This window comes from Acartia tonsa, chromosome 10 (assembly GCF_053477335.1).
Source record: "Acartia tonsa isolate MP-2025a chromosome 10, ASM5347733v1, whole genome shotgun sequence".
Lineage (NCBI taxonomy): Eukaryota > Metazoa > Arthropoda > Copepoda > Calanoida > Acartiidae > Acartia > Acartia tonsa.
This window is the reverse complement of record NC_137269.1, coordinates 49,005,850-49,022,432: the sequence shown is the minus strand read 5'-3', so window position 1 is coordinate 49,022,432 and position 16,583 is coordinate 49,005,850. Positions and strand designations below refer to the sequence as shown.

Below are 16,583 nucleotides of genomic sequence, written 5' to 3'. Positions count from 1 at the left end.
ATGTGATTGATTGATTTGGCTAGCGCAAAATCATTCGAATGCCGCGCAAAATTATTTACGGCTTAAACGTGCGACAGTCTAAATCTAAATATCTTTTTTATATTTTAGTTAGTCTTAAATTAATACATGAAAAACGATTTTCATGTTTTCTTCTTTTAATTTTAAATTTTTCCCACCCTCCCTTCCCATAATTTAAAGTTTTTTCTATTTTTTCAATTTGTGTTCTGTTCATTTGATGTATTTGAGCATGTTTTTATTTTTTGACAGAATTTTACTTCAGTGATTTATTTAGAATAGTGTTATTCTATGTTTTTTAGTTATGCACAATTATTTATTTTGTTATTTTCGAAATTTTTCTAAATTTCGTTTTTATAAATTTATTTATAATTTTCTTTATGTTTCTTTCTTTGTTTAATACAAAGAAGAATTTTTCTTATTTTTTATTTTCTTTTCAGACAATCATGTCTAATGTCCCTTCGGGTTCTAAGGCTAAGCCAACTGTAACTACCCCCATTCCAAAAGTTTCTAGACCACCTCTGCCCCCTACTACGTTTCCTTCAACCACAGTTACCTTGCAAACATCGGGCGTTACTCCACCACAAAATAATTCAACTAGTCTTACTTCTGGTGGACTTTCTGTGACCACTTCTGCTAATAATCCTGGTCCTAGTATTCCAAATGTGTCTAGATCCAATAGTGTCAATTTGCCAATGTCTAGTTCTCTTCAAACTAGTTTTAACACTTTTGTACCACCAGCCTATGCCAATTCGGCCACAATTACAGATCCTCTAGCCCTCCAAAGTAATCTAAGTGGTCAGCCTAGAATCTCTCATTTTGAAGTGCCCCAAATCAATCGCCCACCGATTCCCCAAGCTCGTAAAAATTCTTCTTCTTCGGAGGAGGAAGAGATTTCGGATTTCTCTAAAAAACCTAAAAAATCAAAGAAAGCTAAGAAAGCTAAGAAGAAGAAGCCAGTTTCTTCTTCCAGTGAAGTTTCTTCGTCGTCTGATTCCTCTTCTAGTGAAGATTCTTCTCCACGTAGAAAGAGAGGTAAATTTTTTCATTACTTAGAGTGTTTTAATGTAACTCTAATTTTCTTTTGATTAGATTTTTTAGATCTAGTTTATCCTTTTTTATGTTAATTCTTTTTTTTACTATATTCTTTTAAATTTTATTCTCTCTTATATGAATTTATTTTTTTTTTGGAATTTGTTTAAATCCAAATTTTATTTACAGAGAGTTTTTTGTTAAACAGTTGTTTGATTTTTTATGAGATCTTTCCATTTTTTCTTTATTTTTGTTTGACTTCTAACTATTCTTTTCTTCTTAGACAAGAAAAGGAAGAATAAGAAGTCCAAAAAGAGGAGGCATAGCTCTTCAGACTCCGACGCCTGGAGACGTATTGGCGGTTCGGCTGCCAAGAAGGCTAAGAAAAAAGCCGCCCAGATAGCTGCCAAACCCTCACCATGGTTGTTGATGTCCGATAGAGACCTCACTGCGGATCGGGATAGATCTCTTATAAACTTTAATGTAAGCGAATTTTTTATTTTGGGTTCACTTCTACTCTTCTCACGTTAGTGTATTGGGTTTTGAGGGTGCTTTTTTAAGGGGGGCTATCTCTTTCTTTCTTTTCTTTTATTTTTTTTTGCAGGATCAGCTCTGGATATTAATAATAATTCTTTTCAGGTTCAGTCGGAGCTGTTTTTGCATGCCTTATATTGTATTTCTTTCTTTTCTGGGGTTCTTTATTAAATAGAAAAAATGTGTTTCAATTCGCTTTTATTTTTTCTTTTCTTTGAATTTATCCAATAAGACTAAAATTTTGTCTTATTTTAGAATTTTGCGGATAACGGGAACGCTGCTCTCATTTTAATGAGACAAATTCTCAGAGATGTATTTGCACTCAAGAACTTTGTTGAGGATGCCACCAGGCGTCTATTTAATCTCTCTGTTCCTCACTCCATCTTCAAAGATGTCGATAGTGCCAAAAATGACTGCCTAGAAGGCATTAAAGTAAGATTTTAATCCATTATTTTCTTACTGCTTTATGTTTGAATCAAGTTTTTTAATCTTTATGTTATAGAAACATTTTACAACTGGTCATTGATATTATGATATCTATTATTTTTTGCTACTGAATCCTTTACATTCGGGTTAATTTTATAATAATTAGTAAGACCTAAATCTATTGAGTTTATTATTTATCTATTTTACTGTATAAATTTTTTAATATATGAATTATTTCATTTCTTTTTCTAGTAAGATTTTTCAATTTCTTAAGTGATATTAAGAATTTGGTTCTTGTTTTACTTTGTTATATCTGGTTTATTTCATTTATTTCCAAACTTTGAAATACCAATTTATTTTTGTTATGAAATTTTCTAAACTATTAGATATTGGAATCTTTATATTATCAACTCTTTTTTATTTTTAGTTGGCCGAAAACATTCTGGGCTATCTAGAATCGACTTTTGAAGGTTTTGACTTTCAAGAAGTCTTTCGCATAGCCCTATCTGGCTCAAGGCAGTTTATGACTCCTGACCAGAAAAAAGTTCTGTCTAACACGAACCTGAATGCTGGGTTTCGTGGAGGAAGTCGACGAGGACGAGCTAACAAGAAGATGGGTTCAGGCTCCTCCGACGGTAGAGTCGTCACCTGCTTTAAGTGTCGCCAGACAGGACACTATGCTAACGTCTGCCCAAACGGTCCAACCCAAGCTAAATCTACCTGATTTATCTAAACCGTTGATCTATGATCTTTATGATTTTCAACCACAATCCAGTGAAATTCCTATTCATGATTTAAATTTATTGTTTCCTAACTGTCCGGATTCGGATAAAGATTCTTTACTATATCTTAGTAACATTCAACGTGAAATCTTTGAAACTTATAAGTTACCTATGAATTCTATTCATTCTGCTCAATCTATTTTGTTTTTTAAGAATACGCTGCAAGCTAATGATTTAGTCTTAGATACGCTTCGTTTTGGTTATAGACCAGGTTAATTTTACTCTTTCTTTATAATTTCTACCTATATAGTTAACTTTTTTAAACTTTTTTCAAATTCAAAAAGTTAGAGTTTAATTAATCTTTTATCTTAAGTTTTTATTGAATCTCCTCCTCCATATTATAAACGTAATAACTTAAGCGCTCGACGAGACCTAACCTTTGTTAGAGAAGAAGTTGACTCTCTTCTTTCAAAGGGTATTATCGTTGAATGTGAGTCTCGTCCGTTTATTGTAAGTCCTCTTACAGTAGCGGTTCGAACTTGCTGCCTAACTAATACGACTAAAAAAAGATAAATTTGATTTCATAAATTTTTTATTTATAACAGCTTTTCTTTGAAAGAGAATCTTCTTGTTTTTTAAAAATAAATCTCTAAATTTATTAAGATTTCAAATTTATTTTTTCTTAGATTGTGCATAGATTTATCAGAATCACTAAACAAATATCTTTGGATCGACAAAGTTCACATGGATGACATTAAAGTCGTTTTAAGTCGGATTCAACAAAATAGTTATTTTGCCAGTTTTGACCTGGCGTCAATGTACCACCAGCTGTTTTTAGATCCTTCTATCACCGATTTTTTCGGCTTTGCCGTACCTAATATTCAAGGAGAAATTTCTTATTACAAATACAAGCGGTTGCCGTTTGGAACGGCAACCGCTGTATACATTATGGATCAGCTTCTCCGTCCATTGAAAATTTTTTGTCATAAACTTCATTGCGACATTAGTGTGTACATCGATGATGGACTATGTATTGAAGCCACATTTTATAGATGTCTAATTTCTATTTATTTTATTATATCTATTGTCTCTTTTTGTGGATGGACTTTTCAAATTCCTAAATGTAATTTTGTTCCATCTACCAAAATATTGTATCTCGGCTACTGGCTAGATTCAGTAGCTTTAACTTTAACCTTACCTGATATTAAAGTTGAAAAAATTTATTTCATGTTAAACAATTTAAAATCTTTTTATCACCAAAGTTTACCTTTTCCAGCAAAGGAACTAGCTTCTTTCCTAGGTAAGCTAGCTCATGCTCTTTATACCCATGGAAACTTTGTTCGCATAGTTTCTAGAGCATCTAATTATCATCTGGGTAGTGTTGTTTCTACTCAGGATTGGAATGCCTTTTTATATGTAACTCATGATATGTTTCAAGAATTTTTATTATGTGATAAATATTTTGTTAAATTTAACGGCAGGCCAATGTTTCTTGCCCAAAAATCTTTTGAGATTTTCGATCAAAATACTGTTCAATTTCTTATTTCGGATATTAATCCTGCACATGTTAATTTAGAAGCTAGCACTATTGTTTCAGACGCCTCTAATACTGAAACTTATGCTTATATTGCCGGCAAATGTTCTTTAGTCTCTAACTATATGTTTACTCCTACAGAACAAGAACTTAGTTCCAGTTTTAGGGAACTTCTTGCAGTTTCTCATGGTTTTGATAAATTTTTTAATTTTTTGCAAACTCAACGTAATAAAATTGTTATTTGGATCACTGATAACCAGTGTGTTTTTTCCTTTCTTAATAAAGGATCAAGAGTTCCCGCCATTCAAAAAGTTCTGTTACAAATTAAGGAGAAAGAATATGCATTAGGATTACTTTTATATGTAAAGTGGATGCATCGTGAAACTGATCCTATTAGATTAGCTGATCTTGGCAGCAAATTAAATTCCAGTTCAGATGAATATGGAATTGATCATGATCACTTTAATTTTTTACAGCAATATTTTAAAGTTATTTTTGAAATCGATGCATTTGCTTCTTATCGTAATAGACGTTGTTCACGTTTTATTTCCAAGATACCTCAGAATGAAGCATTTGATGTAGACTTTTTTCTTTGTAATCTAAATGTCAAACTTTTGTTTTACATTCACCCTCCCACACATTTGATTCGTAAAGTTATTTCTAAAATTTTGCTTTATTCTGACTTTCATGGAGTTTTAATTGTTCCTATTTGGAGATCTAGTGCTTTCTGGAGTTGTTTAATAGATAAGTCCTTCTTTTCTTGGTTTATTCAAGATTTTGTGATTTTTAATCCTACCTATGTTTCCTTTAGCAAGGACACAATTTTCAAAGGTCAAAAGAAATTTAAGACCTTAGCAATTTTAATTAACACCTCCACTAGGTCACGTTTATTGTTACCCGAAAGTTTACTTTGAATCTTTTTGTTTTCATTTTATTTTTGTTTCAGACTTTAAAATGTGGCCTTTTCGTTTTATTCCACAAGGAGAGACTCGGATACCTAGTGTTCATATTCGTCGAGCTGACGAGTTTGCTATGTTACCCACAAAAAGACTGGATGATAGTACTAGTTTTAATTTATATAGCAATGTTTTAATTACTATTCCTCCCGGAGCTGTCAAAGAAATCCCTACTGGATTGTATATGGAAATACCCCCTAATTATTTCGGACAAATTAAATCCTGCCCTTTTTTAGTTGAATCTAAAAAGCTGGCAGTAAATCCTAAGATTATAGATTCTGATTTTTGTAATATGATTTATGTTACTCTGCTTAATATTAATTCTAAAGAAATTATTATTAACGTTGCCGATATGGTTGCCCAAATCATGTTTTTCCCTGATTTTTGTCCTCACATAGTAGAATCTTCTATTTTAACTTCTTCTATTCACGATTAAAATTTCAATATGATTTTTCTTATTCTGCTTTCAGAATAAACTATGACAGAGGATTTGGTAAAGATTAAGATGTTGTCGGACAAAGCTATGCATCCGCATAGAGCCTCTCTTACAGCCGCCGGCTATGATCTTTTTGCTGCCCACGACGTAATTATCCAACCTGGAGCCCGCGAGATCGTGTACACGGACATCTCTATGGAGATTCCTCCAGGGATGTACGGTAGAATAGCCGGCAGATCTGGTTTTGCCTATCTCATGGGAGTAAACGTTTTTCAAGGCGTCATCGACAGCGATTTTAGAGGCAATATAGGTATTCTCATATCCAATAACGGAGATGTACCGTTTGAAGTTAATATTCACACCAGAGTTGGACAAATTATTTTCGAGCGGATAGCTAACCCTATTTTTCAAATCACAAAAGAGCTAGAAGCCACTCAAAGAGGTAGTAGCGGCTTTGGCTCTACAGGACAGTAATTTATAATAATGTAAATTTTGTTTTTTGGTTTAATTTACTGTTTATTTATTTCTTTTTATAAGAAATATTTATTTTCTTACCACTAAAATTTATTTTCAGACTTACATAATGCGTATGTTTCGTGAGCAGAAAATAGATTATCTTCGTTTTAACAAAAAACTGCTCAGTGATAAAGATTCTAATATTCCCTCTAGAGGCCCGCTACGTTTACTTCATGTTTTTAATGACTTTTCGCTTTCTTCAAAGCAAATTAAACATGTTAAATTAGTTACAGCAGGTCGTAGTCGAGGTACGCAAGATAGTTACAATCGCACTTTGACTCGATTAAATAAATATTTGAAAAAGAATAATTCTTCTCTGTTACATCTTAATGAAGATGCTTTGATTGAGTACATTATGTTCTTAGAAGATAGTAAAAGTCCTTTTTGTCATGTTTCTGGTTTAGCCGGTAGTATTGAGTTTTTATGCTCGGCATTGAGACTCGATAATGTTTGGACCGCTGTCGTCGAAAGAACTTATGTCGCGGTTATCCGCCGCGCCGCCTCCGAGAAGAAGCCGAAGAAAAAAGCGGCTCTTCTTCCTCTTTCGGTTTTAAGATCTGCCGTATCTCACTTTATCACTCCATTTCTTTCTAATCCTGACAAGGTTATTTACTTTTTAAGTTTAATTTCTTAAGAACTATTAGCAAAAAATAACGATATAAATAGTTACTCTTTTTACTTCATTATGGAAATTTTATTTTTTCATTTTTTATTCATTCTTTTTTTCAAGAATTTTTATTTTTACCAAGACAATATTGTTGTTTTTTCAAATACCAACTTTTTCTTTCTTTTATTTACTTTTCTTTCTTATTATCTAGATTTCAATCATTACTTGGAGAGCTTTGTTTGTCCAGCTATTACAGTATGCGCTGTGTGCCCGCTTAGAGGATCTCCGTAAACTGAAAGGGAAGGACATATCTTTGGTAAAATTGGGCCACCTACAAACTCCGGCGCTAGCTGTTTTCTTTGCTACAGCAAAAAATGATCAAAGGTATTTTTTCCTTTTCAACTACACTTCTTGTTTTAGAATTTTTTCGCCATCAAACTAAAATTTCTCATTTCCAATTTTAGTTACCTAGTTTAAAATTTTCTAGGTATGATGGCAACACATCCTATATAGTCTTTTCGGGCGGCGAGTTTTGTATTTACAGTTTTGTAATACACTACCTGAATAGACTCCGCATTTTCCCCAGGGGATCCGGTATGATTGACAACTCTTTTTTAATCCCGAGGACAAACAATGGCGCCGCTCCCGGTGAGCCTAGGTACTTAATCCTTTTCTTAAGACGATTACTTTTCTTCTTTTTATTCTCATTTCTACTTAAAAGATGCTTACACTTGAATTTTTCATCCTTCCGATTTCTTAAACTTGATATATGTTAAAATTTGTTTTAAGTTAGCTATTTTTTCTTTGGATTTTTAGCCTAGACATTTTATTTCTTTTATTTTAACCATTTATTCTTTCGTTTTTTCAACTATCTAACTCGATATATGTTAAGATTTGTTTTAAATTATCTACTATTTCTTTTCTTTTAGAGTCTTAGTAGCCGACGGTCGAGCTAGTGTATCAGTCCAGACCTTGCTTCGCCAGACAAACGCCCTTTACAAACAAATCGGATTTGAGACGCCAATAACTTCTAAATCAGCTAAAGTTTTAGGAGTCAGTACAGCCTTTTTTCTAGGCTGTACTGACGATGAAGTTCGAATTTTAGGACGCTGGAAGGACTTAGGTACTTCCCAGCATTATCGCAGTCTTGACCATTCTACTTTATTAAACGTTTTTACTAAATTAAGTCTTAATCCTGAAGTTCCAAATAATGCCTCTTATTCTTCTTCAAATTTTGCTTCCTTTTCTGACAGACTTGTTGGATTGCCTCTTTGTTGCCAACAAACTATTTTATTTTCTTATCAAAATCATTCTTGTCCACCAGTACCGTCTTCTTCTAACTCGGTACAACCTAATTTTTCGTCTCAAGCCTCTACTTTAACTTGGCTTGTAAATTCTGGATGGGTTTGGTCCAATAACCCAAATTGAAATTATCTTATTTATGTTAACTAAATCCTTTTAGTTTTTGGAAATCTTTCTTATCTAATATTTATGTTATGTTTAAAGATTTTTTGTATATCTAATTTTATTATAATAAAATTTGGAATATTATTTCTATGTTCATCATTATTTTTTGCTAAATTTTTTTCAGATAAAAATGATACAATGAATGGATTTATTTTTATTTCCTTACATATTTAAAGTAAAAATTTCTGTCTATGGTCAGATATTTTAAATGAATAGAGTACTTATTTATTATTTTTAGCAATTAGGAAACTATCTAATTTTGCATGAGTATATGAATTTTTAAGTAAGCTTAATCGATCAATTACATAGCAGGGAAAGGACCATGGAATTGAAATAGGGGATTTTGAATGAAGCACAGCCGCGGAATTCAAAATCAAACTTTGCATGATGGTTCCTGTAGTAGTTAGGTACGATTTAGAAATCGTAGCAACTCTATAAATATTACCAGAATGTCTGGACGTCCATGCATTTTAAATATGTTGATTTTTTACTTTTTTAACAACAGCAAAGCAACTATATAATGAAGTCTTAAAAATGTAAAAAATGTCCTTAAACATTACCCTGTATCAAGAAGTTTTTCAACAATTTTGCGTTGACTCTTGTTTATTTATATTCTGATTACTCAGTTGAGACAATATACAAGTGTTAATGTCCGTTTGTCCTACCGTTTCAGTGCTTCGATTTTATGGATGTTGTCATCCTTGTTTGTTTAGTAGGGATCTAAGGGATAAGACTGTGTAAAACGGATGGATTTATGTATACCCCCAATGAGGATACACAAAATTATCCCTTAATTCTGTAGATTACAATGGGAAAATGAAACGTTTTGACACTTAACTTAATGAACTAACCAATCAAAATTGATTAAAAGTACCCAAAGTTATTGAGCCATCGAAAACGAAAATGTTATCATTAAACTTTGGGGACTAGTGTAATAAACAGTCCAATGTCCCCTTCCTCCCTAAGTTTTAAAGTAAATATTTACACCAGTTATAAATCTTATTTTAGAATGATTATATGCAGGGACTACTCCCCAAAGTTTTATAATGACGTTTTCTTATTCGTTGATTCAACAACCTTTTAAAATTTTGGTTGGTTTATTTAGTTGAGTGTCCGAACGTTTCAACCACGATTTGCAATCTAAAGAAGGGGTAATTTTGTGTAAAATCATTGAGGATGTACATCAATTTATCAGCCATTGTCTTATCTCCTTAGAACCCTGGATCATATACATATGTGTCAGTATATAGTATAATATAAAAAAATGGATTATATAAAGGTAATTTTATGATTAGTCATTGTAATAAGCAAGATCTTTTAGTAGCGAAGCTACTTTATATTTCACTTTGTCTGTCTGTCCGTCCGTCTAATGGGGAAATGAGAATTACTCAGATACTGTTAAAGCTAACATCTGATTTTTAAAATCAAAATTCCCATTTTTATGGTGTATTTTTCAGTACATATATGTCGACATACATATTAGTCTAACTGCTTCTCAGCCGCTTTTAGTGTTTTTGGTTCATTTTTGAACACAGTAATATTGTCTGACTGATTATGACGTAACAAAAAAAATTAGCCAATGAGAGGCCATTGGACAATAACGGTCTCTCATTGGCTAATTTTTTTTGTTACGTCATAATCAGTCAGACAATATTACTGTGTTCTTCATTTTTCAATAATTTTGTGAGAAATCAAAATAAAATTTCCCTTCGTTTTTTTAAACTAGGTATTGTATATTATTTACGCAAGGGGCTTTCTGTTTCCATCATATATAAAATATGTTATTTATTCACTTTTTCATAATTGTTTTTTTATCTACTCTGTGACTACTCAGAGATTTGACAATGAGCGATGAATTAATATAATCTCTAAAATAACCCCATATAAAGATTTAAATTATTTGTGGAAAAGTAATAACATTGTCCAAGCGGGGGGGGGGGGGGTAAAGTGGTGATTACCCCCCTCCCCAAAACATTTTTTTTTTGGGGGGGGGGGGAATTATCCCCCCCTAAAAAATAAAAAATTCTTAACAAAAAAAATGTTTACTACTAAATATTTCATAATTATGTAGGTACCTTTTTACATTATTAAATTACCCCTGCCAACAGATTTCAGGGGGGGTAATTAGACCCCCCCCCCCAAGCAAAATTAACCCCCGGGGTAAAAACTTTTTTTTTGGGGGGGGGGGGGTAAAAAATTTTGTGACCCACCCCTTTAAAAATGTTACCTCCCCCAAATAAAAAAGCTTTGACGCCCCTGATTGTCAGGGATCTTAAGTAAAAGGCAATGGAAGAAAAATTTATATGCATTCCTAATGATGACTAACAAAATTACCCCTTCTTTACATTAAAATTATTTGTTAATAAGTTTGGATACTTGGATAGGTGTGGAATTAACAATCTATAATACAAAGTAGAACGATGTCTGTCTGTGTGTTTGTACCTAGTGATCTCGCTAACTGCTGAACCGATCGGGTTCTCCTTTACAGGGTATCTTCTCATAGGTCCCGGGAAGGTTTATAACTATTTTGAGTGGAGGGTACCACCCCCTTTCCCCCCCCCCCAAAAAAAAAAATCTAAATTGAAAAAATGGGTTTTGGGATCCATCTCCCCCCTCTTCAAGTGCCCCTAGAGGCCTCTGGGGGGGGGGGGGAAACACTTATTTATTAAAAGTTACCGAACCAAAGCCAACTAATAATAAAACCTTGCAAAAAAAACTTTAAGTAACAGTGTAATTTACAACTTAATGTACCAAAAAAAGTTAAAATTAAAATTTATTTTAGAATATTGGAAATTTAACAGTGGAGTCGGTGAGAACAAAATCAATGGTAAGTTTAATTCAATCCAAATTTAGATAATAATAGTTATTTCTTGCATCTCATTATAAACAGCTTTCAGCGGATATAGAATGTACAATTATAAGAGTAAAACCAGTTTGATATTCGTAGAAAGCTGGGTATAATACGATGATAGACATAGTGATTTTCGTATGGATGAGAACCGGTTTCTATCCACCGGAATCGTAAATTCTTTACTTTTTTTATAAAATATAAATTTTATACACTTTTATTATGTTCGTATGGAACACAGTAATAGTGTCTGACTGATTATGACGTAACAAAAAAATTAGCCAATGAGAGGTCGTTATTGACAAATGGTAAAATTTATAGTGGCCTCTCATTGGCTAATTTTTTTTGTTACGTCATAATCAGTCAGACACTATTACTGTGTTCTTCGTATGAATCTTTTGTATGTCCTTCTGTCTGTCTGAATGTAAGGTATTTCTATTTATTGTCCAGTTCGTTCCTCCTGTAGGAGTGGAGGGGTAAATGGGTTGGAAGGGGGGTACATTATATTAGCCAGCTGGAAGTAGCATGTTGCATATGTTATGAGTGTATGCGATCACAATATCCACGTATTCTATATCCAATGCTATAGATTGAAATTATGCTATATGCAGGGTTTGTTAAAAGCGAAGCTTTTCCATAAGGTCGGTCCGTCTGTACGTTCGTAACAAATAACTTTTTTGGTTAATTTAGACATGTTAGAAGTGTCCAATCGATTTAGTAGTTAGGTACGATTTTGAAAGCGTTTCAACTCTATAATCGTCGTCAGAATGTCCGTACGTCCATTTTAAACAGGTTGTTTTTTTTTACTTTCTTAACAACATTTTTTATTTTATATAATCATCCGATTGATCTGATTTTTCGAGTACTGATTCCTATTACAATAAGGTACAATATTATAAGCGAAGCATCTTTATAATCAAGTAATTAGAATGTCAGTATGTTCTTAAACATTCTGACATATTCTGTACTTAATAAGTTTTGCAATAAATTTACGTATAATTTTGTCAAAACTTATATATTTATATTTTGTATATTCAGTTCTGACACTATACGAGTGTTAATGTTCGTCTGTAATACCGTTTTAGAGTTTCGCTGTTATGGTTGTTGTCATCCTTGTTTCTTTTTGTGTACAGCATAACCCTAAGAATGATTTATATACTAACCCGCGGCAATAGCGCGTAATTGGTACGGTTGGAGTTGGGGAGAAAAATGCTTCATCATTATAAGGATTAAGTTGAAATTATCACTGCAGCTTCATATTTGTCCCAGTAAGGTATAAGGCTATCCTAATAAATAAAGTAATAAGCTTTTTTGTCTGTAGCGGAGGATCTCGCCAACCGCTGAACCGATATAGTCCTCCTTTACCGTGTAGCTACATATTGGTTTTGGGATGGTTTTAGGCTATTTTATTTTTATAAAATGGCTGGGTAGGTACGGTTTTAGGCTATTTTTCTGTCTTCCACCTTTCTTCGAATATAGAGTCCCTTGATGCTAGGGGAGCATTCGCTAGTTTTAAAAAATAAAGTATTAGGATGGTTTCAGATTATTTTTCCCCTAACTATTTTCGAATACAAAGCTCCTAAGGTAATGTCTGGAAGCTTTTTCCATTACCAATAAAAAATTGTACTGTATGACGTCATTTTTTATAAAGAGCTTCTTTTGAAGGGCGCAGCCGCTACAAGATAATTTAAGAAGCTGCACTGTTGCTGTGCAAAAGAATACAAATTTTTCCAGTATTACTTCGAAACCGATTATTATCCGCTGGATTAGAACTGGTTCTCATCCACAACGAAAAATCATGCATAGCATCGTATCATGAGACAATTTGCCATGAATAATAAAATGAAATTATAAAATTATTACCAGTTTTGTTAGCCCAGGCATTCAGTCACTCGGGTCAAACAAAACTGGTTTTTATCGTATAACTTTACATTATAATATCCGCGGAAAGCTGTCTATGAAACAATGCTATAATAACAATTCTTTGTACCAAATTTCCTCTCTTTTTCTTTTTTCCAGATTCTTGATTAAAATTCACAAGATTAGCATAATATATTCCAGGGATCTAAAGGGATAAGACAATGGCTGTTAAATTTGATGTACATATTCTATAATGATAAACAAAATCACCCTTTTTGTAGATTAAAATTAGTGGTTGAAACGTTTGAACACTGAGCTTAATGAATCAACCAATAAAAGGGAAAGGTAGGTTGCGGGTAAAATCCGTAAAGTTTATGTGTTTTAAGTTAAAAACAGTAGTAGAACGATAAAAATTTATGTTAACTTTAAAAAGAAATTGTTGTCTTTAGTTTTTTTCAATAAGAAATACACATATTTAGTAAATATTATCGTTCTACTACTATTTTTAAGCCTTAAAACACACATTTTTACGGATTTTACCCGCAACCTACCTTTCTCTTTATTAAAAATCCCCTATGTTGTTAGGCCAATGAATAAGAAAACGTTATTTAAAACTTTGGGGACTACTGTAATAAACAGCCCTTTGACCCCTTCCTTCCTGTAATACTAATATATTCAAGGTATCGCCGCCAGCCAACTGTATTTGTATTTTAGCTGTCTACAGCTGCAAATAGTAAGAGGTTTAAACGGCTATCTATACTATCTATAGCTGCTTTTGTTTGCAGCATCTTTTTGTAATTAGTCGGCTTTTTGTGACTGCCACTACAGATTATTAAATTCAATTTGCAAGCCATCAACTGAGATTATTTGATGATATACAAATTATTCTGTCAAAAATTGTTAAGTTGTGTCATTAGAATATTGACATGGATCTATACGTTTTTAATGTCAGCTATGACAATTTTTTATGGGAACGTTAAAGTCGACACAATCATCGATTATCTTTTTGAGGTATCCTTTATTTTTGCGACTGACAATAGTTATTTATGGCATTATAGACAGCTTTCCGTAGATATTAAAATGAAAAATTATATGATTAAAACCAGTTTTGTAAGCCCGACTGGCGGAAGTCCCGAATTAGTTTTAATCTTTTGATATTTATTTCAATATTCGTGGAAAATAAACTGAAATACGATACTATACATGATTTTCCAGTATAGCTAAGAACTGAAAATATCATTATAAACTGTTCAAAATTTTATTATTTTTTACGACTACGGCTGTGGAACCCCGTCATATATATATTCTTCACAATTGTATTTATAAAAACTAGAAATTTATTCTACATTTTATACACATGCTTAATGTTTTGAAATGCGTAGTAGCAATTTCCTGTAATTTATCCGGACATTTTTTGCTATTTTCTTTTTAAATTACAGATTTAATTTAAGTTGGATTTTCTATGGGGTTTTTAAAAGCGAAGCTTTTCTGTAATAAATCCGTCCGAGACATTTAGCTGTTTTCATTAATTTATACATGTTAGAATTGCCCTATCGTTTTCCAACTTTGCATGATGATTCCTATAACATTTAGTAATCATCCCAATTAAAACAAGGTACAGTGTTATAGGCGAAGCTTCTTTATAATCAAGTCCTAGTATAAGTGTAAGTATGTCCTTAAACAGTATCCTGTATTTAAACAGTTTTGCGAAAAATTTACCTACAATTTTGTTTAGACTTATACATTTATATTCTGCTTTCTCAGTTCTGACACTCTGTTAATGTGTTAATGTTCGTCTGTCCTTCCGTTTAAGAGCTTTGCTTTAATGGAAGATGTTATCCTTGCTAATTAAAAACTTTGTTTTCAAGGAAAGTACTTGTAAACTAAAGTTTAGAATTAAATTAAAAATCTAAGAGATTTTGACTTGATTTTAGATAGGTACTATTTTTATCTGGATTGAAAATAACAAGAATGACAATATCCACAAAAGCCAAGCTCTGAATTTAACAAACGAACCTAAACACTTGTAGAATGTCAAAACTTAATAAACAGAGTATTAATTTAAGGTATAAACTAATAGTACATATATAAACTTGTACAAAATCAGGATTATGTTTAAGGACATTATTATGAATTGGTTATAACCTAAAATGTTGTACCTTGTTGTCCTACGAATCATTGTTCCAAAAATCAGATTAATAGGATAATCATATAATAAACAAAAAGGGTTATCAAGAAGTCTAAATCGTACCTAGCTGTTACAGGAATCAGCATCCCAAGTTTGTAATCAATGATCTATTGATAAGACATTCCTTACATTAATTAACGAAAATGAATAACCTAATTATGGAAAAGCTTTGCTATTTAAAATGTAGGATTGGTATACTTTTCTTCACAAAAGGGTAGTCTTGAGCCCTTTTCTAGACCGATGGAGACTTTAGATGCCCTTTCTTCTTATTATCTCAGATTCTATTACAGCTATAGGGATGAAAAAATATTTATATATGTACATATGTCTCTTATTGTAAAAATCAAATTTTATTATTTTCAGGTGAAGTTTTCTGAATTTTGGTCTAAAAGTCCCTGTGTAATTATCTGGTTTAGAAGGTATGTTAGATACATTTTTAAAAATTCGTATGTTTTATAAAATAATGGCGGTTTCCCTCAAAACACCTTGTCAAACACAGAAACTCTACCTCTTTACTTTGAATAAGTAGAAATTAAAGGAAAAGGGGGGTAAGGATGTTTTTTTTTACTTTATGTCAGGTTGGGCTAGGTTATTTTATAGACAGGAAGCCCCGCAGTGTAAGCCCCACTGTAATTGTTTGCATATCTAAAAAATACCCCAACCCTCTTATTTTCATTGTATTTTAAAAATAAGGAGGACGGGTTTTATGTCCAAATCAACGAAAAAAAGCTAACCGTTACGGACTGACTGACTGACAGACGGACCCTAATCATAGAAAAGCTTCGCTTTTATTATACCCCACTCATCTGATTTTCATTGTATTTTTAAAAATAAGGAGGAAAAGGTTTTTTTTGCTCGCTGGGCACTTTTATGAAATGATGTGCATTCACTTACGCAAATTTATTCGTATTGGATACAACACTGCAAAGGATATGAAAGAAAATTAATCTGATGGGCAATTTATAACGAAGGTATCCTAACCATTGTGATTTTTAAAAAAATAGCTAGTCGGTGCTTTTAGTAAGTAGTAGATGTAAAATGATCCATTTGTAGACCTCTTATTTTTGAAGTGATATAAGTTTTTTTTTAATTAAGTTGGTTTTAAGGTACTAAAACACAAAAAAGAAGAAAATTTCCATCATGAACAAAAATAGTAAGATCTTTAATTTGACACCTTACTTTTTGACTTCTGTTGAGTAATTATTGAAAAAAATCTATTTTTTTGAACCCCGTTGAAACAAAACTTTGAACTTTGGGAGCTCGTCGCGAATGGGTTAAAAAATCACAAAAGTTAGGACACCTTCTTTTAATAGCAATGTTGTTGTTTTATTTTAGGTTTGGATGACCCTACTGCCGCGTAGCTGCTGTAGAGATCTCAAGATTACTGCCGCAGTTACAGCAACAAAAAATAAGGTACTATACTGCCGCGTAACTATTGTGGA

General features: G+C 32.3%; 1 protein-coding gene across 4 annotated transcripts; it reads left to right on the top strand.

Annotated features, from left to right (window-relative positions):
• The first annotated feature begins 257 nt into the window (after positions 1–257).
• Positions 258–8,234, top strand: LOC145330249 (uncharacterized). 4 transcript variants are annotated; one of them, XM_080174868.1, is made up of 6 exons: positions 259–1,050; positions 1,331–1,530; positions 1,837–2,013; positions 6,990–7,162; positions 7,266–7,436; positions 7,708–8,234. In XM_080174868.1, the coding sequence occupies exons 1-6, from the start codon at positions 396–398 to the stop codon at positions 8,204–8,206; spliced, it is 1,875 nt and encodes a 624-aa protein (XP_080030994.1). In that variant the 5' UTR covers positions 259–395; the 3' UTR covers positions 8,207–8,234. The 4 variants fall into 4 exon arrangements, with proteins under 4 accessions (XP_080030997.1, XP_080030994.1, XP_080030995.1 ...); XM_080174869.1 differs by lacking the exon at positions 7,266–7,436; XM_080174871.1 differs by lacking the exons at positions 6,990–7,162; positions 7,266–7,436; positions 7,708–8,234 and adding an exon at positions 2,435–6,230 and having other exon boundaries at positions 258–1,050.
• The last annotated feature ends 8,349 nt before the right edge of the window (positions 8,235–16,583 follow it).